The sequence below is a fragment of the Lissotriton helveticus genome, chromosome 2_1 (assembly GCF_964261635.1).
Source record: "Lissotriton helveticus chromosome 2_1, aLisHel1.1, whole genome shotgun sequence".
Lineage (NCBI taxonomy): Eukaryota > Metazoa > Chordata > Amphibia > Caudata > Salamandridae > Lissotriton > Lissotriton helveticus.
Window position 1 is genome coordinate 32,516,562 of NC_136059.1, and position 27,981 is coordinate 32,544,542.

Here is a 27,981-nt window from a genome sequence, read left to right on the forward strand (position 1 = left end):
TGGGGGAACGCCCAGACTGCAAAGCCTAAATACTGTATGCATGCTATTAGTGGCCTGAAGTGTTTCTGTTGGAACTATTATTGTTTTTTGCTTGCTTACGTGAAACTTGTATGCAGTGTAGTGGTACTAGCAGAAATTACGATGTTAGAGACATTCACTACTCGCGTTGATAATATTATGAAAGGCAACTTCGTGGCAAAAGCATGTGTGCCAAGCTCACTTGTTTAAGTTAATCTTGCCTCTAGTGTCAGTTTACGCAATAGCAGTGCTTATTTTGTTTGTTGCGTGTGATTTATTTTTCACAAAAGCCAGAGACAATTTTTGCACACTTGTCAATAGGCAACTTTGTAACAGTGCACGTGTTTGTAGTTAGCTGCAATTCTTTGCATAGCAGTGCTTACGATAACTTTCAATAGTCGCGTTGATAATAGCTTAAAAGATAATTTTGTGAAAAATGCTTGTGTGACCAGCTCCCTTGTTTAAGTTAATATTCCTGTAGTGTCATATAATGGAATAGCAGTGGTTACGATTTTTTGGGGGGGTTTGTTGCGTGTGATTTATTATTCACAAAAGCCAGAGATAATGTTTGCTCACGTGTCTAATAAAACTATAGGCAACGTTGTATCAGTGGACAACTTTGTAGTTATTTGCAATTCTTTGAATAGTAGTGCTTTTGAAATTGTGTTTTTTGTTTGTTGCATTTGATATATTTTGCACAAAACTCTTCCATCAGAGCATGCTATTTACACTCCATACGGACCCTTCTTTTACATTTCGGTGCCGGGTTTCTTATTGGGCGGCAGCATTCTATAAAATGTTTTTTGTGTTAGCCTGACTAAGAAAGAGAACAGAAACCGTATTAATGGGAAGGGCATGTTGTTTAAAGTCAAAAAGTTGAGACAATTAGCACTCACGTTTATTTTACTTTTGAAAGGCAACTTCCCTCACAATGCACATGTGCCCAGGCAGCCGCAGTTCCTTGTTGGGTGTGGCTTAGCCTAATCCGCTTTCACAGTGCTGGTGACAGCCGCTTTCCCAGTGCTTAATTTGAGACGAAAGAGGTGCCGGGGCTCTTATTAGCAAAACAATGTGCAACATTCCATCCATCACCTTGTGTGTTCTGCTGTCCGCCCTATGTGGGAAGGGTCCCGTGCTCACTACGTCACTGGAGTCAAGCTATCCTGGCTGATAACGGCTGATAGCCAGGAACCGGTCCCAGGATGCTTTTTTCCGGTCCAGGGAAGACATTGCTTGGCAGTTCGGGCTGGACTGTTCCCATGAGGCACAGGGTCAAGACTGATTTGCATATGGCCATGTCTGAACTGGGGTGGCGTGGTGAGCAAAATAACAATGGATTATACCCAGATCTGTTACTGGGGTTGAATGTTTTGCCAATGTGCAACATTCCGTCCATCACCTTGTGTGTTTTGCTGTTTGCCCTATGTGGAAAGGGTATGCCCAGACATGGAACCTGTGCTCACAATACCACTGGAGTCAAGCTATCCTGGCTGATGACGGCTGATAGCCAGAAACCAGTCCTAGTATGCTTGATTCCGGTCCAGGGACATGGCTTGGCAGTTCGAGCTGGACTGTTCCCATGAGGCACAGGGTTAAGACTGATTTGCATATGGCCATGTCTGAACTGGGGTGGCGTGGTGAGCAAAATAACAATGGATTATACCCAGATCTGTTACTGGGGTTGAATGTTTTGCCAATGTGCAACATTCCGTCCATCACCTTGTGTGTTTTGCTGTTTGCCCTATGTGGAAAGGGTATGCCCAGACATGGATCCTGTGCTCACAATACCACTGGAGTCAAGCTATCCTGGCTGATGACGGCTGATAGCCAGAAACAGGTCCTAGTATGCGTAATTCCGGTCCAGGGACATGGCTTGGCAGTTCGAGCTGGACTGTTCCCATGAGGCACAGGGTCAAGACTGATTTGTATATGGCCATGTCTGAACTGGGGTGGCGTTGTGAGCAAAATAAAGATGGATTATACCCAAATCTGTGACTGGGGTGAATGTTTTGCCAATGTGCAACATTCCGTCCATCACCTTGTGTGTTTTGCTGTTCGCCCTGTGTGGGAAGGGTATGCCCAGATGTGGGTCCCGAGCTCACTAAGCCACTGGAGTCAAGCTATCCTGGCTGAAGACGGCTGATAGCCAGAAACCGGTCCTGGAATGCTTGATTACGGTCCAGGGAAGACATGGCTTAGCAGTTCGGTCTGGACTGTTCCCATGAGGCACAGGGTCAAGACTGATTTGCATATGGCCATGTCTGAACTGGGGTTTATCAATCAATTTCAGATATTGTACAAAAATACATAAAAACATTTAGATACATCCACAATAATTATTGTAGAAAAGATCACAGCTAATTCATAATATTCATCTAAAACGATAAAACCTTCAATTTTCCCCAATATACACTGTAAAAGCGTAAGATCTATATACAAAAGAGAAGATAGAATAAAAAGAAAAGAAGAGAAGAAAGAAAAAACAAAACAGAACCATCTTCACAAAGCATTCCTTAGGTCGTTATTTGGCAACCACGTATTTCAGATTTTTTACCTCTGGCTTCATAAATAGCTTTTTCTTGATTGTAGATTCCTAAAAAGCGAGTTAACCACATTTGAAAATTGGGAGGGTCAACCTCCTTCCACCGAGCTGCCAATATTATTCGGTAAATCGCTGTGTCCAGGAATAAACATGTTACCTCATCCCTGCTGTGACTAAGAGTATTATCATAGCCTAATATATAAAGTGTAGGAGATACCGGTACTTTATGACCAAACACTTCATCCCAGTAATCATATAGCATTTTTTTTAAAGGGATCTAATTTAGCACACTCAAAGAACATATGTATTAGGTTTGCATTGCCTATTCCTCATCTTGGGCATTCATCATTTATTCTTTTACCCCAAGTGTATAACTTAGCTGGCGTGTAGTATAAATTATAAATAGTTTTATATAGTTGTGCCTTTAAATTAGATGATAAGAATAATTTAGATATTAACAACAAAGACATATCGATATCTACATTGGGGTTCTTGAGTTTGCCCGCCCATGATACCTCAACATGTTCCAAATCGTCCCTTTGTTTCTCAATTAATATGTCATAAATAGTACCTATCTTAGTTGATCATTTCCTTATAAGTTCGAAAAAAGGAATGCTCTCGAGTGTGATTTTCGGAGTTTTTTGATTAAGGATAGTATTAACTTGTATGAATTTAAAAAAGTCAGTACTAAGAACACCACATTTTATTTAAAGGTTCAAGAACCCGGTATCTGATTCGTGACAGAGAAAATCCCCCACTGTAGCGATCCCCAAACTTTCCCATTTTCTGGCAATATTATCATTAGTTTGTATTAGTAATACAGAAGAATGCCATAATGGGGTATATTTATTAAATTTTGGGGTTGTTAGATGTTTGGAGGACTTTTTCAATATTTTCCATGCACTATGAATGATCTTAAATTTCACTTTCTTAAAGTAGGACGGCTCTAATTGTCTTAACAAAAGCCCTTTTGCTTTATTCCCGATTGCTAATTCATATATTGACGGTGTCTCACTATCCTGTATATTTTCAGTCGGTACTTTCCAATTAAACAGCGGTGTCATTTGCTGGAAAAGAGCTGCCCAGAAATATAGCGTTATATTAGGAATCGCCAAACCGCCCCTGTGCTGAGGTAAAGATAGATATGCCAAAGCCCTCCTGATTTACCCGTATTGCCAGATGAATTTAGACATATGTGACTCTATAGTTTTAATAATGTTATCTTCAACTATCAGGGGAATGGCTCGAAATAAATATAATATCCTGGGAAGAATATTCATTTTTTTTAAATTCCCCCTGCCAATATTTGATAAGTGAAGTCTATACACCCTGATGAGATCTTTTTTTATAGCCTTCATTAGGGGTTCGTGATTAAGTTTATTAATAATTTCTACCCTAGGAGAGATACAAACTCCCAGATAAATAGCGTTATCTACATTCTTTGGATTCTCATAGGCAATATTTTCCGTACATATAACCACTGTTTTATCTCGGTTAAGGGAATACCCCGAGTAGTTACCAAAGGCCTGGGTGATCCGCTCGATTTCCTCGATTGCCTCAGCAGGGTTAGGTGTTAAAACGGCCACGTCATCGGCGTATTCCAGAATCTTAGTTTCATAGATACCCACCCTGATGGGTTCTATTGTACGTGATGCAATTAATTTTAAGATTAGTGGATTGATATACATGGCAAACAATATCGGCGAGCATGGACAGCCCTGCCTTGTGCCTCTTTGTATATTGATGACTCGGGTGGAATACCGCTCCATTGAATCCCTAAAAATAGATCTAACAAGTATGGAGATATTTGCCCTTCGTGGAATTTATATAATTCTAGTGGAATTTTGTCTGGGCCAGCGGCCTTCCCAGAGGCCAGGCCTGAGAGAGCTAATTGCAGTTCACTGATCGTAATTTCTTTTTCTAGGTCTTCTCTAGTAATGTCATCGATGGTCCTACCCGGCCCCATCTCAATTAACCCTTCTCTTAGAAATTCTTTAATATCACTTGATTCAATTTAATCCTCGTTTTGATATAATTTTTGATAATATTGCTGGAAAATCTCAGCAATACCGAAAGGTGTTGTATATCTCTGACCCTCAAAATCAATAGAAGTAATCGCATTAAAGGATTGCTTCTGGCGGGTACGTAGTGCCAGCTGGTTTCCCACCCTCTCTCCATTCTCGTAGATTTCATTCTGATTTGTCTGAAAAGTTTCTGCTGCACTTTGAGTGAACCCACTATTAAGCTCGCTTTTGAGAACTAGCATGAGTGTTTCCACCATCTTCCCCTCGCATTATTAAGGTGGCATGTTCTTCTTCCACTTTAGCCAATTCATGCATATGTTGATGGTTAAGACTATCTTGTATTTTCTTGCGCTTGGCTACAAAGCTGATCGTCTCTCCCCTTAGAGCAGCTTTAAAACAATCATAGACCATGCCTCTCGAAGCGCTGTATCGGTTACAATCAAAGAATTCCTGTGTCTAGGCAGCTATATGCTGTATATATTCTCTATTAGCCAATAGTTTCCTGTCGAATGACCACTGACAGCGAACTCTATTAAAATTGGCTATGTTGATTGTAAGAATCAACGCATTATGATCTGACATTGTTTTTGGACATTTATCTATTTCTGCATGAGTCGAATATTCACTAGTTGTCATTATATAATGAATCCTCACATACTTATTATGTGGGTGACCCAGGGTCGGATTTTTATTTATAATCCCACATATCTATTAAATCATAGCTGGCCCTAAGATGATTAACTACTCTAAAGACTTTAGGTTTACGACCCATATATGTGTGCTGTATCTGCCTATTCCTTATAGAACCGAAGGATACGTTGAAATCGCCACACACAATTAGTGCCCTAGGCCAAGAGGCCAGCTCTAATTCCAGTTCTTCAAATATATGAGTGTCATCCTGATTGGAACCGTATAGTGAGCAAATAGTGATACCCAGCTCTAATTCTACTATGACCCATCTACCCAGGGCATCAACCAACTTACGCTTGGCTTGTCCAAGAAATGTTTTGGCTAAAACAGCTACCCCCCGGGTTTTGGAAGTTTGTGTTGTTGAAGCAAGCAAATTATACCCGGGGACCCTCAACAGATCCTTCTCAGCCCCCGGTAAGTGAGTCTCTTGAACACAAAATACATCATAGGAATTCTGTCTAAATATTTTGCACAAGCGAGTCCTTTTCCCTTTATCATTCAGCCCAGCAATATTTCAGGAGCATAATTTCAACCTCCCCATTGTAGTTTTTTAAATGAGGTATAAATAATGCTAATTCTAGTTCCTCTCTTCATAACACCTAACATCAGGATTTCAAACTTTTGTATTTTACAAAGGTCTATACTTATACTTACTGTACATCTGAAGTTACTTTTTTTAATGTTTTCTCCCCCTGCTTCCCCCCACCACACTTCCCCTGCCCCACCCCACACAGCCTGCCCTCCCTCCCAGCACCCAAAAAAGGGCATTCAGACTCTGTCAGAGTCTGTTATGATGGAAGTGTGTCTCCTAACCAGTGCTTAACTTTTTTAATACACCTACCATAATAAATTAGCAGATGAAAAAACTCCACATATATATCTCTCTTTTTTTGTGGATTTTCTCTACTTTCTTTGCTTTTTGAGATACGTGCAGATTAACCCTTACCACTGTGTTATCTATTCTCATCCCCCCATCTATTCCCAAGTGACAGGCAGATATTACAGCATACATTCAGATTGTTTCTCAAATTCTACCCATACTTAATATCTACTTAAGTCCATCAAGATATTCCTTTGCTTTAATTTCTGAGGTAAAAAATTTCATCTGACCCCCATAGATTACTTTTAACCGAGCAGGATTATTAATATATGCCTGTGCCTTCTTCTCTTGAAAGGGTTTGATCAGCTGACGGAGCCTCCACCTCCTTTCGACAGTTACGTGGCAAAAGTCTGGGCGCAAGAAGTAGGAGATCGGGCCTCTGGTACGTCTAGCTTCAGGTCTGGCTTTCTCAAATATTGCTTGTCTAAGAAGAAAGTTTCCAAAATAAACAAGATAGCTCGTGGATATCCCCCCGACTTTAGTGGATGTTTCAGACTAAGGGAACACGATGTGCACGCTGAAATGCCATGTCCCAATTCCAGCTGGATAGCTTAGGCAAGGATTCATGAAAAAGCTGTATCACGTATGAGCGAGCGCCATCTCCCTCTGCCGCCTCTGGAATGCCTAAGACGTGTAAGTTGTTTCTTCGCAGGCGGTTTTCGCAATCTTCCAGCTTCCACCTTACATCAGCAAGTTCAGCCTTGTGTGATTCAACTTCTTCATGGGTTGCAGCAATCTCTGCCTTTGCCTCATTGATAACAATTCGAGACTCAACATCAGTTATTCGGTCGTTAAACGTGTTACCAGTTCTTGTTAATTTGCGTACCACCCCCTGCACCTTACGCAGAGCTACTTGGGCTTTATCTTGAGAAGTCTCCTCGCGATGCGCAGCAATAGCTTGAAGCACAGTGTCCAATACAGTATCGAGTGTAGGTATAATTGGATCTGCTTGTGTTGAGTGGGTTGGATTCTGCGGGTCACTCAAAGAGCCAGATGTAGTAACAAACTGAGTTGTTGGAGTATAATCCCAAGCAAGCGCTCCTGCTCCGTGATGGCTTTTTTTCCTTTTCAGAACAGTCCCCCCCCCCCCCCCCCCCCCGTTAGGAGCATTTAGTTTTATACCATCATCACTCTCAGTAGTTAGGTCAGATTCAGCTTCAATTTCTTTTGACCATTCAACTTTGTCAGAAGATGAATAAAAATCGCTTTGGTCTTTGTCCATCTCTCCTATGGCTTCTATGGCTTCCGCTCTATCCGGGTTAGGGTTTGTTATCATAGCCATAATCTTAGTAGTGCCTATCACCGTATTACCTTCATCAGAAACAATTTGGGGTGATATGAGGTCCCCCTGCACCTGGTGTCTTTTTATCCCTCCAGTTCCGGGAGCAGATCCATTCAACATATTGGATTTCTTTCGGGGAATAGGTCTCCCGTCTGCATCTTCAGTGTCAGTGCTAGCTCCAATATTATTATCAATTACCCCATCTAATGTAGCAAGCACATTTATGGCAGTCATTGGGGGAGACAGTGAGGGGGACATACCTTCTCATTGTACCTCGTTGGCAATGTCCAGATTCACCTCCGGTATCTCATTGTTCTCATTGTTGGCCTTTGTATTGATTCCTTCACACCCCCCCTGGGGTATCAGAGATTCCTAATGCATCCAAGGTGCTAATTGTAGCAGTCAGCATTCGTCAGTCAGAGCTACAACTGCATTTTTTTGCAGAACAGGCTCTCCTACCTGACTCTTCCCCCCACGATCCGGAAGGAGTTTCGTTGGGGCTTTCCGGAGCAGGCCAACCACTGACGGGCCGGCCACGCTTCCTTTCCTTGTTGTAGAGCCTCCGTGCTTGGGGGTTTTAGAGCTTGGGGCTGCCTCTGCATCTGCAATGATGCCTGTGCCGCTTCCCTGTTTCCCTGTCAGCTCGCCGATTTCCCGTTGAGCCTGCCGCGCTGCTCTGGTCTTGGTGGCCAGTGCTGCTGCATTTTTTGGGGCCATAATGTTGAGTCTGCCGATCCTCCCCTCGCAAGATGCCGTCAGGTATATTTCTTCCTTTGTTACACTTTGGGTTTCAGCATGTAGCGATGGGCCCTTGGATCTCACTCTCCACAATAATCGCAGAACAACGAGGCCGATCAAGGATGTTAATATCGTTAGGTGATCCCTAGCCGGCTTCTTCCCATCAAGAGCGAGCTCCGTCACCATCTCCGCCGTTTTTCACCTCACTGGTTTTTCCTAATTAATCCTTATAAGTCTATATTGCTGTAATATTATAGGGCATAAGAGCTCTTGGAATCATAGCTAGGAGTCATCGATGAGTAACACAGTGGTCCATTAGCGTTACTTAATCTGATTCTTTCGTTTAAAGCACCGGTAGGAGCACACAGCACAGCGGTCTCTCGCACAGCCGCCATCTTGCCCCGCCGGAGATCTTTTCCCGCCATCCATTACATTATATTAACAGCATTACAAAAGCAACGTGCAAGCTATTTTCTAAAAAATGTGTAGAGTATTTGAACAAATTGATTCTGCTTTATTTAACGCTACTAATTTTGTGTGGGTGTAGCTGCAAACATAAAGCTACAGTTGTTTTCTGGGATACGTACCTACCGCTGCCTTCTTGGTGCTTAATTTGCAACAAAGAAAGTGCCAGTATTTTCATCAGGCAGCAGATTCACACTCTGTATTTATTTTTTTAATGTACGTAACAAAGAACATATTCACTAAACTTTAATAGTGTTTTAGCTGATACTGCTTTCCAACTGCTTACTTTGTGATGAAAGATATGTTGGGGTTCGGATTAAGTAGCAGCTTTACCCAATGCAATATTTAAAGTTTGAGTAATATAGAGCTCATAAATCCAAACCCTGCAACAGATTATTTTTGCGACCCAGCTTTTAATGTGGTGGTGGTGGACATTGTGGTGGTCGACCTGGTGGTGGAGGTGGACGTGGTGGTGGACATGGTGGTGGATGTGGTGGATCTGGTGTTAGAAGTGATAGTGGTGGTGCAAGTTGTGGACGTGGTGGTGGTGGTGGAAGCCATACGTGCTGCAGATTATAAAAAAAGCAGTCTCTGCATGGTAACAGGGACCCGACAGACACAGCATTTCCCTTGTGGGAGCAGGCAGGGGCACCATCTGTTTGCAAGATAATTACAAACAGATGTCGCCAAAGCTCACTCCAGCAAGGGAAATGTCAAACGTGCACGCGTTGTAATAGAAAGCAATGCAAAACGGGCATGTTTTTGGCCAAAATGCTGATCAATTCCAAAAAGTCCCCTCCAAGGCAGAGCATGCGCGCTGCTTAGGTGAGACCTAAAAAGTGATTCATTAAGCAGTGGTAGGACGTAGATGGAACGTTGGATGGAGATGGGTGGAAGAATGATAGTGAAGTCAACAGTGAGGGATGGCTTAGTGAAATGAGTTTTACTGGGGTCTTCACCCTGTCATAGTGGGCTAAGGGGCAGCTCTCCTTTCTAAATGGGTTGCTGGATAGGCAAGAGTTATATCTAAAATATTAAAATGTTGATGATTTGAAAAAATTGAATGAGACCTTAACCTCTCAGAATATATTAAAGGTCTGAACCCTCTCATTGTATAATATAAGTAATCTGTCCAGGGACTGCTCTGTTTGAGTTTCAATAACTTGATGTGCTTTGCTTGCATTGGTCAGATATTCTTTCTCTCGAATTGAGCGATTGCTCCTTGAAAATATTGATGAAGATGGAGGACGCCGGCGTGACAGTCTTCGTATCCTGAAGAAGGTCCGAGAGGATCTTTGGAAGACCAAGTATGGGAAGGTGTTGGTGTCCTATCACCTGAAGGTGAGTCTGCTGTAGTCTTATCTCCTTTGTGTACATTTTTATCCGAAGACACTAACATCAGTCAGGAGCATCAGCCGTGATCATGGTACCTCTCTCACCCATGTCCCACTTGCCGTATGTTTGCCATTACCTGACCATCTCAGTGACCTGTCATGCGACTGCAACAATCTCACTTTGAGAATGTGCTGATAGCTCCACAGCCACATTCAATTGCTATTAGATCAAGCATTGGCATAGCCATTAGGTCTCGCCTTTGGGACCTTATAAGTGTTATTACCAATTACATTACATTAGCCATTAAAGACATCAACGTTTGTGGTAACCTAATGGTGGGAAATAAAAATAATATGCTGTTGAAAAAAGCAATTGATTAAATGAATATGCCAGCATCATTGAAAGTAATTTTACACAGTTCTGGTTGTATGGAAGATAATAAAGACCAGATCAGTTCTGCTATTGCAGCACAGTGTTTTCAGATTGCTAAGTTTATGCTCCTGACAAGTGCCACGTTTTTCATTGTTATGTGAATTCACATCAACCACACAAGCGGCTTGGTAACTGCAGATCAACAACTGAATAACATCCCGAAGGCATGAAATAATGTAGGAAAATTCCAGCAAAGACAGCCAGAAAAGCGCGTATTCTTTACAAGCATTTGAAGTGGCTCTTATTTCAAGTTCCGGTTGAAAGAGCTCTGGCATAGAATAAACATCACACAGTTGCCATAACACATCATGCACTATAGCCCACAATTCAGGCAAGACAACCAGCACCTTCACAAGCAGAATGCTTCAATAATAGTTACATGCAGGGTCGGCTCTCGGGCGGTGCGACTGGTGCGACCACACCAGGCACTGACTTCGGGCGCCATACATTATGGTTTTAAAAGCAACTGCTGCTGTATTCTTTGCCTCCAGCAATTTTCAGGCAACAATAAAAATGTCAAGATCACTTCATGGATTAATGTTCTTCGTGGAGAGAGGGAGAGGATGGGAGGGGCATGTTATCAAGCACAGCGATAAAATTATTGCCGCTTTAGCAGCAGAAAACTGCCACTAATGTGGCGATAATGGGCATGATAATATCCTGTTGAGAATTCCCATAGAAGCCCATGTTCACACCAGAACATGGGCTTCTATTGGAATTCTCTACGGCGTATTGTCAAGCCCATTATCGCTGCTTTAGAGGCAGTTTTCCGCCGCTAAACCAGCGATACTTTTTAACACCATTCTTGATAATATGCCCCGTAGTTTTGTCTAGTGGAAGAATTTTGACTCATCCTAAAATAGCACAGAGCCACACCAATTCTCAGACTAAGGTCTTCTCAAGATGTGGAACAACATAGGAGCATTGTTTGTATATGTCCTGAAAAGGAATTCCTTCTATGTGTGCAACTTTCACTTTACTATACTAACTTTTTCTAATAAATAAAAACCATCTGAAGGAAATGTGGCATATTTGAATGCTTGAAATGTTTCGGTTTTTACTATTAATAGCTACCATCCTACCTCTGCTTATGTGCAGCCCCTGGGACATTGTAAGGTTACATTCGAAGCTTTTTGTTTTTGGATATCAACCTTCATGGTTTAACATGCCAAGCTGTTGATAAAGGTAACACCTTTCATTTATTTATCATAATCCAGATTACCTTCCTCTCGATGGTTAAAGCAGCTTTTTTCACAGAAAATAAATATTTAACTGCAGTTGCTTAATATTACGGGGAATTTGCGTTCGGCTGGGCTTCGCCCCACTGAGAACGCACTTTGGAACAACACCTCCTGACTTCAGTACCGGCCGGGCTTAGCTCCGCCGGTCCGGGACTACCACCCCCAGCAGCAGTTGTGCTCCAGGTGACGCTGCTGCCCCGCCCACCAACCCACGCCAGGAGGCGCATAAAGCTCCGTGTGGCCTGAGGACCTTTGTGCTGAATATTACGGGGGAATTTGCGTTTTGCTGGGCTTCGCCCCGCTGAGAACGCACTTTGGAACAACACCTCCTGACTTCAGTACCGGCCAGGCTTAGTTCCGCCGGTCCGGGACTACCACCTCCAGCAGCCCCGCAGTTTTGCTCCAGGTGACACTGCTGCCCCGCCCACCAACCCACCCCAGGAGGCGCATAAAGCTCCGTGTGGCCTGAGGACCTTTGTGCTGAATATTATGGGTGAATTTGCATTCGGCTGGGCTTCGCCCCGCTGAGAACGCACTTTGGAACAACACCTCCTGACTTCAGTACCGGCCGGGCTTAGCTCCGCCGGTCCGGGACTACCACCCCCAGCAGCCCCGCAGTTGTGCTCCAGGTGACGCTGCTGCCCCGCCCACCAACCCGCGCCAGGAGGCGCATAATGCTCCGTGTGGCCTGAGGACCTTTGTGCTGAATATTACGGGGGAATTTGCGTTTTGCTGGGCTTCGCCCCGCTGAGACCGCACTTTGGAACAACACCTCCTGACTTCAGTACCGGCCAGGCTTAGTTCCGCCGGTCCGGGACTACCACCCCCAGCAGCCCGCAGTTGTGCTCCAGGTGACGCTGCTGCCCCGCCCACCAACCCGCGCAAGGAGGCGCATAAAGCTCCGTGTTGACCTTCGTCCCGCGAGGAGGCGCGCGGGACGCCCCGGGAGAAGCCCGGGACAAGGGCGGGACCGTCTGTGGCTGACCGAGGCTGGGCTGGGCCACCCCTCTTGGCCTATCTTTTTTTCCCGTTCCAGCCTGCGGACTGAATATCAGTAAATACTGTAATTTATATACTACCTAGTTATAGGCGTACTATTTCTATTTTTACATTGTGATGCAATCATTGTTATATGTATTTTTAGTGTGTTAATACTGTGAATATTTCACTGTGCTATCATTCTAATATATTTAAGTCTATTGCCAAAAGACATGGGGAAAAATACTCCCATTCATTCTAATGGGAAACCAAGAGTAGTTGCTAATACCCCCTTACCTAGTCTGACAGCAATAGACCGAATGCTGCAGAAGACGATTGGGGTGGTCGCCTCTGCAATTGAAAGCACAGAAAGACGTTTATCTCTGCCACCTGGCTTCCTCCCCCTCTAGCTAATACAAACACTTCAATGCTAACCACTAACTCCCAGGATTCCATACTAGCCCCCTCTTTTGTTGCTTTGCCTGGGACACATAGTACCACACCAACAAACGAGAGGTCATTTACGGGCCTCAAGGATGTAATTGAACTATTGCCTCCAACTGCAAGGTTATCCTTGACCCCCTCTCTATGTGTCAGTAATAAGACCGGCGATCCAAATCTCCTAAATGAGGACGTCTCAGGCAAAGAGGGACAAGACATTTCGGGGAGCTCTATCCCCATTCTAAATATTAGTGATAGCCCCTGTGTGAGAACTAGAGGGCAGAAGGCTAGATCTAAGCAAAAACATATTGCTAGGGAAAGGCAATCTAGCAAAACAAGTAAAACTAGTAAAAGGAATACTAAATCTAAACAAAACAAAGCTACGGAAAAGTTAAATGGGAGTAAAGGGAGCGAGGAGAATGATCAAATAAAAATTGTCCCTCTACCAACTACTAGTAGGGACCTAAAAGATGATTCATTCTGGGAGAGAATGGAAACTCTTTTTATGACTTTTTTAGAACCTATTACTCTAAAAGTTAAAAATATAGAATTAAAGCTAACTAACATCGAGGGAAAGCTTGACAAGAAACCGACCCCAAGTGAGGTTGAGTCTTTACCTCACATTAGTGCCACAAGTTCAAAAACTATCCCATCAGCCCCCGCTAAAGTGTCAGTTCCAGCCAAAGTGGCAGTTCCTGTTAAAACACCAGCTCCAACTAAAGCACCAGCTAAATCTAAACATCTTAATCCAAAGCCTACTGATCGGTCTGATCACAAAGGCTTAAGAGGAGATACTATAATTAATGATAATGGGCCAGCTGATTCACCCATGGTAGCCCCGAATGTGTCCTCGTATGTACCATCCCAACAAAACAGAAATAAAAGTTCGGAGGATGAATTTGAGGTAGGGGTAATGCCGAACCTCTTTAACTTATATCTGCCGCCAGAAGCAACACCATATACTGTGGTCTTGGCAAATGTACCTCCACTCCCCCCTAATACTGTTGAAGATTGGTCAACCCTGAGAAATAAATCTCTTTCTTTCCTGTCATCTAAGGTTGGACTTAAAAATCATCTTTTATCAGAGTTTAAAATGGCTAGAAGAGCAAGATGGGTAGGCACCTCGATTAAAACGTTGAGGGGTGATTGTGTAGTTCTATCATTTCGGTCCCCTCAACTGGTTAATGCAGTGTTGGAAAGAGTGGCCATGGGGACTTATGACTCACACTTTGTTAACATTCTTCCCCTTGGCTACTTCTATTCCCCTCCTCGACCAATTAGACGCACAGCCCCCCGTTGCCCGCCCATGAACTTGGAAGAACCATGGGTCGGAAGATATGGAATTCCAACATTTAATTACTATGAAACTCTTAGTGGTTTGGAAAATATCGACTGACTGCAGTTGGATACTATTAACCCCATTGCACCAGGCTTAGAGGAAGTCCTTCATCCTGATCTTGGTATAAGTGAACACGTAGTTGCAAATGGGGAGAAATTACCACCTGTAGCTCTAGCCATGTGTGAGGGTGTGGAGCTTGGGGGGGTGTTCTGACAGCAGATGAGGACACAGGGGGAGGGGTGACCAATTGCCCCCCCTTACACATTGATCCCACCCTTATGTCCCCTGCTGCCCTGTCTATTCCCCTGACAAGTCCACCGGTACCTAAAATTTCATCCTGGAACATAGCTGGCATTAGATCTAAAATTGAAAACCCAATTTGGAGGGATTTTATTCAATCTCAAGACTTGCTCTGTTTTCAAGAAACATGGAGCCTTGAACCGGTACATTTGAATGGTTATAGAACCTTCCATACTTCAGCTGTAGCTGCTCCTCATGGAAGACCCGAGGGTGGCTTGAGTGTCTATTTGTCGAACAAATTAGAGCTTGAGAAAATTAATGTACCTGTTAAAGACATTTATTTTCAAATTTTGGTACTTGGTCTGGCTTGTGATACCCCAATTGTAATTGTCAATCTATATAATAATATTCCCAGTGATGATGTTACGAATGTCTTAAGGAAATTGACTAAAGCCCTGTCTGTACAGGAAAATAGTTTAAAGCACAAATTAATGATAATCATGTTGGGGGACTTCAACTGTAATTTGTGTGAATTAACTAAAGACAATAGGTGCGGTCTAACACGGGATGATGGTGAGGGACGTTTGCATTTTAAACATACTATTTTAGGGGAACCATTTAATATCTTGCTAGCTAATTTCGATCTAGGGTTTGCAAATGAAATGTGTATCTCCACCCCTACACAAGCCCCAACCTTTAATGGTAGAGGTTGCTCTACAACCATAGACTATGTCACTATCTCGAATAAGTGTGGGAACAGAATTCATTCCTTCAGTGTTCCTGATATAGTAATGAGCGACCACTTTCCGCTTTGCGTGACTATCTTGCTACCCGCTGTGTCCACGCTGATTAACGATAAAGAAGGTAACAGCTTGGATACTAATTTAACTATTGGTAACATTAACGGATATACATTAAAATGGGCTATGGTAAATGAGGCAGAGATAATTAAAACAGTGGTTGATAAATGCCTTTTAGAAATAACAACGTGTTTAGAGGTAGATTCACCACCTGAAATTTGTCTTGCATCCTTTTCTGTAATATCGAACGAAATTAAAAACTCCCTCACTAGGCAGTTTAAGAACCGAAAGAAAGAGGGAGGCTGGTTTGACTCTAGGTGTACTAGGGCCTATGCAGCCCTAAAAAAGGCGCTGCACAGTAAACCTAGATCTGCTGAGGTAATCAGCAGATGTAGGAAAGATTATAAGACGACAATCAAAGATAGGAAAAACAGTTTGAGGTCTGAAGCTTGGGAGGCTCTTCACTCAGCTTCCATAACAAATGATAGCGCGAGCTTTTGGAAAATTGGAAGAACTCCCTTTCTTAGTGAAGATGTCAGTCCGAAAATAGAAATAGCAATATGCGACTCAGATTGGGTCGGACACTTCTCAAGAGTATATCAAGGTGAGGAACAAGTGGGGTCTTTGATCCCCACTTCTGATTACCCTCCTAATAGAAACTTGCATTTTACTCTCGAGGAGGTTGAAAAAGCTCTGAGTAGAAGCAAGAGCGCTAAGGCGCCTGGCCCAGACGGGGTTCCCATAGACATATTTAAGAGCATTTCCTCTCTGTGGGCGCCCCTCCTGGTTCAGGTGCTTAAGCTAGCTGTGTTGCTGATTTCCTGCCCACTTGGGTGGAATCTGTCATAGTTCCGATTTACAAGAAGGGAAATAGACAGGACCCAGCCTGCTACAGGCCTATTTCCCTACTGGATTCCTTCACTAAGATAGCGGGCAGAGTTATTCTGGACCGGCTTCTGGAGTGTGCGGAGGACAACTCTGTTCTGTCTGATCTTCAGTATGGCTTTCGTTCCGGCCTGGGGACAGTAGAACAGGGTCTGAACTTGCTAATGTTGGTCGGGAAATACACGAGGGCAAAACAAGGCAACTTGTTTTTGGCCTTCGTAGATCTCTCGGCCACCTTTGATTGTGTGGTCCATTCTAAACTGTGGTTAATATTAGAAAAACTTGGGGTTGAATCTAACATTATTTATTATCTTAAACGTTTTTATAGCAACGCTTCAGCCCGCGTTCGCTTTGGCCTAAACGGAGAACGCACCGACAAAATTCCAATCAGGAGTGGGGTCAGGCAGGGCTGTGTCCTGGCCCCTTTCCTTTTTAATTTGTATATAAATGGATTGAAAGAAGTCTTGTGCAAAGATAGCTTGGATCCCCCATTTGTAGGAGGCCGCCCAATACCAGCACTTTTGTACGCTGATGATGCTGTACTTATGTCACGTACACAAGTGGGCTTACAGCGGGTGGTTGACAGCTTTTCCCGCTTTATGAATGAGGTGGGCCTGAAAGTCAATACATCAAAGACTTTCACTATGTACTGTGGCAGGCAAAGCAAACCTAAGAGGCCTATTTTTATAGCAGGACAGAAGCTCGAATTTGCTAAGCACTTTTCTTACCTTGGGATATTTGTCGCCCAAAACGAGACGTGGACCCAAGCCGTTTCTGTTAAAAAGCTTGAGCTTTTTCGATCGACTGCTGCTCTTAAAATCTTTTCAAATAAATTAGGGACTAGACCCCATGCAGAATTAATTAAAATTTATAAAGCAAAGTGCGTAGCTAGTGCCACTTACGGTAGTGGGCATTGGGGCTTTGCAAACTCCGCACCTATTCAGAATGCTGAAAATTCTTTCTTAAAATACATTTTGGCACTCCCCAAAAGCTCCTCTAATTATAATTGTCACTCAGAATTGGGTCTTTCCTATATAACAGACCTGATTAAACTAGAGCCAGTGTTGTTATGGCACAGACTCTGGACACAAGAAGCAACACGTCTAAATGGAGATGTCATGATAGACATATTGAAATTAGAGGGAGCCACAAAAATACCTTGGGTGAAGTATGTTTTCAATTTTTTAAAAGATATTGGGAGAGAAGAATATTTTTTGAATCCTATTGATATTTCAGCAATCTCACGGAAAGATTTGAAGAAGGAGTGTCTAGCTCTTTTGGATTCTCATAAGATTGCAGTGAAGGTCTTAAAACCTTCTGTCCAGCAGCACCGAATGATTTTAGAAACTTTTAATATTCAGCCCTACTTAATATATGTACCTAATAAATATGAGCGCTTTTTACTTTCGCGCTTTAGATTTGATATTTTCCACAGATTGGTTAGTTTTCCTATGATTAATAATTGGACGCACGATCTACCTCCTTGCCCATGTGACAATATCTCACCCCAGAGTACCATTCATGTTTTTCTATTTTGTAAATTCTATGATGTAATGAGGAAAAATGTCTTATTGCCATTTTTAAGAGAATTAGGACTTCGTCAGTGTCGAGTGGCGATGATTAATATTCAAGCCCTTGACAACCATGTATGTGTAGCAACAACAACTTTGTATTTAAAAAATGTGATGAATATTAGGAAACGTATGGCCATTTAACTGCACTTTAAAATTGTAATTGTTTTTCCCTTCTGTGCTTGATTCCCATCAATTTAATGAATTTCTGTAGTTTTATACGTGTATCATTTTTAATATTGTAATTATGCATTGTATCTGTACTTTTATGATTGCATCTAACAATCGAATAAAGATATTTTGATTGATTGATATTTAACTGCAGTTGCTAATTATTTTTTTCAATTATTTTATAGTCGCTTGCCCTCGTTGAAAAGATTGGATGCATTACATTAGCAACGCATTCACTGCATTACTTTATTCTATCTGGTATTAACATTCTCAAGTATTTTGGGGAATCCGTGGGTAAAAGTGCAGTGTTTTCTGTCTTTTATGCAAGTCATTCTTCACGCCTGGTGCTTTAAATAACGTGCTACTGTCCACAATGTATGCATTTGCCCCCGAATCAACAGGTCACCAATTTGTGGGTGTGAGTGTTTGATTGGTTCAGATGCTGCGTCCATCTCCACCCCCTTTTGTACCGCTTTGTTCGCCATAAGTTTGGCAGGGTATGCTCAGACGAGAGTCCCTTGCTCACTTTGCCACTGGATTCAAGCAAGCCTGGCTGAAGATGGCTGCAATGCCAGAAACTGGTCCTAGGAAGCTTGTTTCCGGTCCAGGGAAGGCATGGCTTGGCAGTTCGGGCTGGACTGTTCCCATGAGGCACAGGGTCAGACTGATTTGCATATGGCCATGTCTGTACTGGGGTGGCAGAGTGGGCTATATAACGGCGATGGATTAAACCCAGATCTGTTGACTGCATGTGAGTGTTTGATTGGTTCAGATGCTCCGTTCATTACCACCCCCTTTTGTACCGCTTTGTTCGCCATAAGTTTGGCAGGGTATGCTCAGACGTGAGTCCCTTGCTCACTTTGCCACTGGATTCAAGCAAGCCTGGCTGAAGACTGCTGCAATGCCAGAAACCGGTCCTAGGAAGCTTGTTTCCGGTCCAGGGAAGGCATGGCTTGGCAGTTTGGGCTGGACTGTTCTGATGTACTGGGTTTTTCAGAACCGATAACCCAGCGGTGCCAGGGAACGCACCCTAAGACTTCGAGTCCTTCCTGTTTCAGACTACAGAAACACAGAGTCTTCTTGGTGAGGTCAAAGATCGATTTTATTGGCTGCAGCCAGTAACAGGTATCCTAGAAGTACAACACGGTGTATATTCTCAGGAGACTGCTCAACCTTACAAAGCCAGCCTTCTCTTTTTATACAAAATATTATGCTTTAGGCAAACATTCCTTATTTTACAGTTGACCATTCACATATTTTCACTACAAAGAAAAAGCAGAGTCATGATGACAAGCCCATATTTCAGTTCGTCCAGCCCACAATCAATTACCCGGCAAGGCCCAGTATTTTTATCAGATATCGACGGACCCTCAATAAAAACGGGCACCTCCTCCTCGTAAAGCAAGTCATAAAGAAAGAACCAGGGACAGGTGTGTGTAAGATTAGGCATGGTGCGTGTGCGATGAAAGGTTTATGATATGTTGTGCCTTGATACTATCTCATTCGGCCACTGGGAGAGGAACTGACCGAACAGGTTTGGCTTCAGGCAGTGGAGTCAGCTTGCCCAGGTCACACAGAAGTCAGCAAAGGAGTATGTGTCCTTCAGACTCATTTTTGGCCTTAGTCATCGGCCTATGTGAGGGCAACCCACAAAATGGCTGCCTTACACAAAATGGAACCCGAGGGTTCAGGACAAAAACTATGATTACAGGGTGATTTCGTCACTCGAACATGACGAAAATACTCGTACATGATATACTAGTCATTCTCGGTCTGCTGATACCAAAATCGTCATGGTGTGACGATGTTTATGACACGGGTCCAGAATTTTCAGTACCACAGTCCCTCCTTTTGCCCTTACATAGGCAATTAACCTATACTCATGCTAATCTGAGTCCAGGTCTATATTCATAAAGTTATTTAGATGTTGCTGTAGCATCATCCTATTACTTAGCTCGTCCCTTGATACAGGTTTCCTTACACACCATGTAGCACGGAGGCCACATATTGCAGGAGCGCACTGTATGCACAGACAGAACAGGAAGAGGATGGCTAAGATCATCCCAATGACCATCAGAATTTTCCATCCCCAGGCGGATATCAGTTACCAGAACCACCCCATCAATGACCAATCTCCTTTATCTACGTGAATAGAGTCGGAGATCTTGTGCAGTTTGGAAATGGCCTGGTACACTGTTGGAGCGTTATCTGGAATGAAAACACAGCAACTCGATTGGATCACTTTACATACCCCACCTCGGTCTGCAAGTATGACGTCTAACGCAACCCTGTTCTGAAGGGTCATAAGACGATCCGACTGGAGCTCAGCAGTCAAATTACTAAGGGCACCGGCAGTTTCAACTACGGTGGATTCAACCACCCTCGTCAATTGCCTAATGTTCCTGCTGTTAACCATGGGTCCCCAAAACGGCAGAAAACCCTTCACAAAGTCTCCAAATTCTTGTCCAGCAGTGTATTCTTTACTGAAGACACCTCTAACTATTCCTGTCTTGTGGTAATCTGCCGTAGCTGTGTAAGTGGGAGGCAACAGGAACGAAACAAAACATGTGCCCGAAAAGTCAGGGGGCAACCATGTATAGGATCTATCATGGCAGATGAAATAGGTACCCTTAGCTGCTAGGAACGAAGGGGAAGTCTGAGACACAAAAACATATGTTTCAGTGCAGGTACTCTTCCCTAACTGAGCTCTGGGATTCTTGACATTACCTTGCAGACATAGGTGACCCTGATGGGGTACAATCCAGATCGGGGAAGATCTTTTAGCTTGCTGTTTCTCACTCAGAGACTCCATATCCGGTCACGTTCCATCCTATATATACTAGTGTCTCATCTCTCGGGATAGTCTCATAGGAAATATCTTCCCTAATCATATCTACTATACCCTTAACTAGAGCACTGTTCTTAGGATTATCTTTTACAGAACGTAGGGGGTAGACTTCATGTGCGTAGATGAACATTGTTCTGTATGCCCACACAGAACCATTATGGCTGAAAGGCAGGACCAGATAAGGGATACCTTTATCCGTAGTGTGAGGCATAAGACCACACACCCACCAGTTAGTCGTGTTTACTACTAGTTGGTGTTGGTGCAAAAGCTGAACGAAAGAGTTATTGATAGACTCTAATCTCCTAGTGGATTCATGTTCATGAAGAGGGTGAAAAGAATGTGAGGAAACAGTAGAAGGAGGAGGTATGGTCGATGTAGTGGGTGCAAATGTCACTTGAAGAGAGAATAAAGCATATCCTATTAAAAACATCATTACACTGAACAACATAAAAATGCATAATATCAAAAAGCGTTTCTTGGTCATCGTTCTTCAAATTTTATCTTTAGAGTTTGTTTCTTTGGCAGATCTCTCCATCTCGAAAAACTCCATCCTCTCTAATTGCTGCTCGCGGTGGTAGGGTGTTCTATGCTAAGGAAGGCCTCTGTCAGTCCAGTGAAAACAAAAATAGGGCTGGCTCTATTCAGCAAGGCTGAGCCGATATTTTAAGCAACAAAAAGGGGATGCCAGTGCTGAAAACATTTATTCCATACAAGTATTCATCAACCACAAACAGAAGATTAATTCCAGAGAGGATATTGCTGTTTAGTTGCAATTTTATTTTATACAAAAAGTCACCAAATTTAATACAAATTTTACTATACATCAGAAAAGAACCAAGGAAGAAAATCAAAAAATGGACGGACACATTATATTATATTCAACTGAGAATATCAAACACTCAAACATCCAATCATATCACATCACAACGCATTCAAACGTGACTCTAGCACTCTAAGTAAAAGAACAAGAACAAGGTCTGCTGGAATTAAATAGCAAATGAAAAACAATTTTTGAAAAAAGTACAAAACCTAAGAATTTTCAATTTCAAACATTCATTTTAGCTTGAAACACATGGTTCATGTACTCAAAAATTGTAAGGGGTAAACAAATCAACTCCTATACGAGAGAGCAGACCATGGAGATGTTAGGCCTACGCGTTTCGAATCTCCTTTAATTCAGCGGAGATTCTCATCAGGGCCTCAGGCGGCTAAAAGAAAGAAAAACAGAAAACATACAAATAAAGTGTTTTGTGAGCATGGATACTAGCAGTTGTGGTTGAACACTTACAAACATTGCATATACCTGAAGTTTTACATAAAGGAGACACACTCGGAGTCTCAGGACTTAGTGACCCACACGAGCAAAGAACAGAGGGAACAATGACTTAAACAGTGTGGATCGATCACCCCTCCACAATAAGCTGGATTTATCATGGCGGTGCCAGCGATAACCTGGCGGACTTACCAAGGATAGGGCTAACCAAGGGCCTGCGTGGGACCAAGGGGCCAGGGGAGCTTCTCTGAAATACGACCACCTGTAATTTTAAACAAAACAGTCTAATGGAATCATGGCGCTACATGGATTGGACCGTGTAGCTAACGAAACATAATGAAAATAACTTACCGCGCTGTGAGAATCAAAAACACAGGCGGTGAAAGGGGGGAGGATTTTCAGGACGGACAATCTGGAATCAAATAGAAACACCTCAGTACTGACCCAAAAAGCAGGTAGAGCTTATTAATGTCGCAAAAGAGTCACACCTCTACAAAAAAGAGGTGAAGGTAAATACCTTTAAATAAAGATGAAAACGCCTGCCCAAAAGACGTCAGCTTGAAAGAACCGAAGAACCTTCAGGATTTAAGGGGGCGTGGTGTGGATTATTAAACCCCCAGCTCGTGAACCTGGATGGTTAGAAAAATGAACAAAAGCAAAATTAGTACCAGGGGCTTGAGGTGCGAGGTCTAGTAAACGGCAGGACCTAGGAGTGTCTCACCTATAATGGAATTATCCGTCACAACTAAGTCCTGAGACTCCGAGTGTGTCTCCTTTATGTAAAACTTCAGGTATATGCAATGTTTGTAAGTGTTCAACCACAACTGCTAGTATCCATGCTCACAAAACACTTTATTTGTATGTTTTCTGTTTTTCTTTCTTTTAGCCGCCTGAGGCCCTAATGAGAATCTCTGCTGAATTAAAGGAGATTCGAAACGCGTAGGCCTAACATCTCCATGATCTGCTCTCTCGTATAGGAGTTGATTTGTTTACCCCTTACAATTTTTGAGTACATGAACCATGTGTTTCAAGCTAAAATGAATGTTTGAAATTGAAAATTCTTAGGTTTTGTACTTTTTTCAAAAATTGTTTTTCATTTGCTATTTAATTCCAGCAGACCTTGTTCTTGTTCTTTTACTTAGAGTGCTAGAGTCACGTTTGAATGCGTTGTGAATGTGATATGATTGGATGTTTGAGTGTTTGATATTCTCAGTTGAATATAATATAATGTGTCCGTCCATTTTTTGATTTTCTTCCTTGGTTCTTCTCTGATGTATAGTAAAATTTGTATTAAATTTGGTGACTTTTTGTATAAAATAATATTGCAACTAAACAGCAATACCCTCTCTGGAATTAATCTTCTGTTTGTGGTTGATGAATACTTGTATGGAATAAATGTTTTCAGCACTGGCATCCCCTTCCTGTCAGTCCAGGGCAACTCCCTTAGACCAACCAGAACTGTCGACCTAACGTCTTCAGCTGCACCCCAAAGACTTGGGCAACCACGACCCTACAGCTGAACCCGGATGGCGGTTCGAAAAAACAAAAATAAGAAAGTTTCTCAGATGAGAGAGCTGCACTTTTCGAGAATAGCAAGGGAAAGAAAAAAAATGTTTATTAGTCCATAGTTCTCGGCCTCAAATTATAACGGCTTTTTCCAGGTACTGTCTGGTTCTGGAACAAGAGTTCAGGTTCGGTAGTGTCCAATCGATTTGACAGTGGCACAGCTTCTTGCAGAAGATTGTCACTTTCTTGTTCAGAAATTGTTCCTTTTACATGTGCATCGCTAAAAGACAGAAAACGAGGCACAGTTTCAGTCTCTGAGTCAGCGACACCCTCCTGGACCCACCGGTCGTACGGCAGAGGCAAAGGGACCCTCTTGCAATGCACGCTGTGGATCCAGTTTTTCTTTCCTTCCACTCGAACGGCTGATCTCGTTGAGAGAAGAACTAGATGGGGGCCGGTCCAGCGGGGCTGGTCATTCTTTGTTCGCTGGAAATTCTTGACCAGCACCCAGGATCCAGGATCGATCGGATGTCCTGGAGCTTCAGAGACCTGAGGCAGAGTATCGTGAACCTGTTGGTGTAAAACACGCAATTTAGCCATCAATTCGTACAAATAATCAAGCAGTATAGGGTATTCGATCTCACTGAATTTTGTCGGCCTTGGCACTCCCCATATGTTGGCTGGACGGCCGAACACAATTTCATAGGGACTAAGTCCCACTCGCGAATGCACAGTCATTCTTGTTGATAAGAGTGCTAAGGGCAGAGTGTCAGGCCATTTAAGACCAGAGCTCGCTTGAATCTTGGCCAATTTCAGTTTCAATGTGCCATTGTAGCATTCTACTAGTCCAGCTGATTGGGGGTGATTTGCAGCGTGGAATTTCTGTTGGATGCCTAGCCCTTCACATACTTTCTTCATCACTCGACCCACGAATTCACTCCCATTGTCACTCCAGACCATTCTCGGCATTCCGAACCTAGGGAAGAATTCTCTGACAAGGGCTTTAGCTGTGGACAGGGCAGTGTTGTCTTTCAGGGGATATGCTTCTACCCATCTCGAAAAGGCACAAACAACAACAAGTACGTATTTCAAATTGTTGCACCTTTCCATGTGGATCAAATCTAGCTGCAAAACCTCGAACGGATACGTAGGAGCCGCAAAATGACCAGCTGGAGTTGGGGTTCCCCTACCAGGATTGTATTTCAGACACACCATGCAATTCTTGACCACATTCTCTGCACACTTAGGAATTCCAGCATTTTGCCATACTGGAGCCAACAACTTACAAATCCCTTTCACACTGATATGAGCCATTCCATGGGCCATCGTAACCACTGCAAGCACATACGCATCGGGTAGCAACCATCGCTGATGCTCTGACAATTCAACCCAACAACCATTTGCATCCATTTTACCCGTACTCTCTCTCCACACACTCAACTCTTTCTCTGTAGCTTCAGCTTGAATAGACTTCACACTCTCTATTGTGTCTTCACACATTCCAACATCACCAACCCATCTTGCAGGGCCTGCAACATACATTCGACTTATCACATCCCTTGCTGTTTCTTTTGCGACTTCGTCAGCAAATGCATTGCCACGACCAACATCATCAGTAACCTTCTTGTGTGCACTACATTTCACAATCGCAACTTGCAACGGCAAGGTCAGTGACTCAAGAAGCTCATTCACCAACTGACCATGCTGTATCTTAGCTCCATGTGAAGTCAGAAACCCACGTTCTTTCCACAATTGTCCAAAACTGTGAGCCACACCAAACGCATACTGGCTGTCGGTATATATGTTCACTCTCATTCCTTTTGACAACGCACACGCTCTCGTGAGTGCAATCAACTCTGCTGCTTGAGCTGAATTATGTGGAATACGTGCTGCTTCAACAATCGTATGCAAAGTCGTGACAGCATATGCCGCAGTCGTATCACCATTCGGAAGCTTGAAGCATGAACCATCCACCCATAAGGTACCATCACACTTCACAAAAGGAGTGTCTTTTAGGTCTACTCTCCCTTTCGTTTCTTCCTATGTCCTTAGAAAACAATCATGCTGTTCAGAAGCTTCTGTCTCCGCTACAATCGGCAACAACGTAGCTGGATTCAACGTGTTGCATCTCTTTATGTGCACATGACTCGCTAACAGTGTCAACTCGTAACCTGACAATCGAGCACTAGTTAAGTGCTGTGTTTTGGTCCTGTTTAACAACGTGTCTACTGCATGTGGAACCATCACCATCAATGTATTATTCATCACTAAACCAGCAGACTGCCGAATGGAAACAGCTGCTGCTGCTGTGGCTCTCAGGCAACTCGGCAACGCTTTAGCTACCGGATCCAAAGTCGACGAAAAATACGCGCATGGACGCTGCTTGTCTCCGAACAACTGTGTCAACACTGATATTGCACAACCTTCTTTCTCATGGACATACAATGTAAAGGGCTTACTGTAGTCGGGGGTACCCAACACAGGAGCCGAACACAATGCATTGCGCAATTCAGAAAAACTTTTCTGACAATCTTCAGACCATGGAATGGGATTCGGTGTATCTTTACAAGTTAATGCCACCAAAGGTTTGGCCAACAAAGAAAAATTTGGTATCCATTGTCTGCAGTATGATGTAATACCTAGGAAAGCACGTACTTCTCTCTGTGTCCTTGGCACACTCAATTTCGCAATTGCCTGAATTCTTTCTGGGGTCAGTTTCCTTCCCTCCTTCGATAAGAGATGACCTAAGTAGGTCACTTCTTGTCGACAATATTGCAGTTTCGAAAGAGACACTTTGTGATGCAAATCAGACAAATGACGCAACAACGACAACGTGGCTTTTTTACAAATCTCTTCAGTATCTGCAGCGACGAGCAAATCGTCGACGTACTGAATAAGTGTAGCGCTATCAGGTAAAACAATCGTGTCAAGCTGTGTCTTTAAAGCCTGACTATATGTCGATGGGGTTTCACAGTAGCCCTGGGGAGCGCGTTTGAAGCGGAAGCTTCGGCCTCCTAAACTGAATCCGAAAATATCCCTGCTCTCCTGGGCAATCAGGATGCTGAAGAAAGCATTCTTCAAATCAATCACCGAAAACCAAGTGTCAGAAGCTGGAATCATAGTCAATAGGGCAGTGATATCAGGAACGACTGGAAATTGTGAGACAACAATCTTATTCACCTCTCTAAGGTCAATCACAAACCTGTAAACAGGTGGCTGAGAAGGATCAGTACGCTTCAAAACAGGCAGAACATGACTATTGCAAACGTTACCTCTTGTCTCTTCAATTACATCTTTTTCAATCAAGTCGTAAATGATCGCTAGCAATGCCTTTTCACCTTCATTAGAAAACTTATATTGGGGGATTCGTGGCATTTTAACATTGGCTTTCAATGTCACAACATATGGCGGTATTTCCAAAAGACCCACATCATTAGGACCAGTAGCCCAGAGAATATCAGGAAGAAATGACAACTTTGTCGGAAGTTTATCCTTTGACAAATACATTGGGGAGACCACTTTCTTACCCAGTGTAAGTTGCACTCCCGAGGGAGAGCAATACAACGTCGCATACAATCTTTTCAACAAATCCAGTCCCAACAAGTTCTCACCACAACCTGTCGTCAGAATAAGGGGTGCTTCGAATTCACAAGGTCCAACAGAAAGGGACATAGGACTAGAAATCGGGTTCCTAACCGGGGCGCCAGAAAAAACTACTGAAACATTCATTTCGCCAGACAAAGGTGCGCCAGGGAGTTTTGAGAGCATAATAGAACTCTTTGTAGCACCAGTATCCAACAGAAAAGGCTCTGACACACCTGATGTAATCACCTCAACATAAGGTCCACTCTGATCTACTGGAACTGAAACAACTCCCTCTCTTTGTCTATGGCTGTCCTAGCAATCATTACCTTCCATATTCTCATCTTCTGCATAGTAGTCATCAGCATAGTACTGAGCCGTCCTACCAGATGCGTTATTCTGCTGATCAAAACTATTCATTGAATTTTGAGGCAGAAAGGGACGCGCGTTCTGGGGGAAATTTCCACGTCCTCTACCTCTAGGAGCTTGTGAGACACCTCGACCTCTTGCGCTAGAAACACCATTCATACGCTGTAACAAAATAGGACAGCTATACTTGAAATGACCCTCTACTTTACAATATGAACACTGATTGGGACCTACAGGGACACGCTGTTGAGGATACTCAAACCTTTTCGAGTTCCTCTGAAACTGTTGAGGTTGCTGATAGTTACTTTGACCACCACGTGGTGGGTACGCC

The 27,981-nt window shown here is 43.2% G+C and overlaps 1 protein-coding gene across 2 annotated transcripts in view; it reads left to right on the forward strand.

Moving 5' to 3' along the window:
- The window catches only part of LOC144819191 (protein mab-21-like 3), a 147,453-nt gene that overhangs the window by 43,294 nt on the left and 76,178 nt on the right, over positions 1-27,981 (forward strand). For both annotated transcript variants that reach the window (XM_078677169.1, XM_078677167.1), the window contains exon 3: positions 9,830-9,980. In XM_078677169.1, coding sequence (XP_078533295.1) covers positions 9,830-9,980 — 151 coding nt within the window. The remainder of the gene's footprint in view (positions 1-9,829; positions 9,981-27,981) is intronic.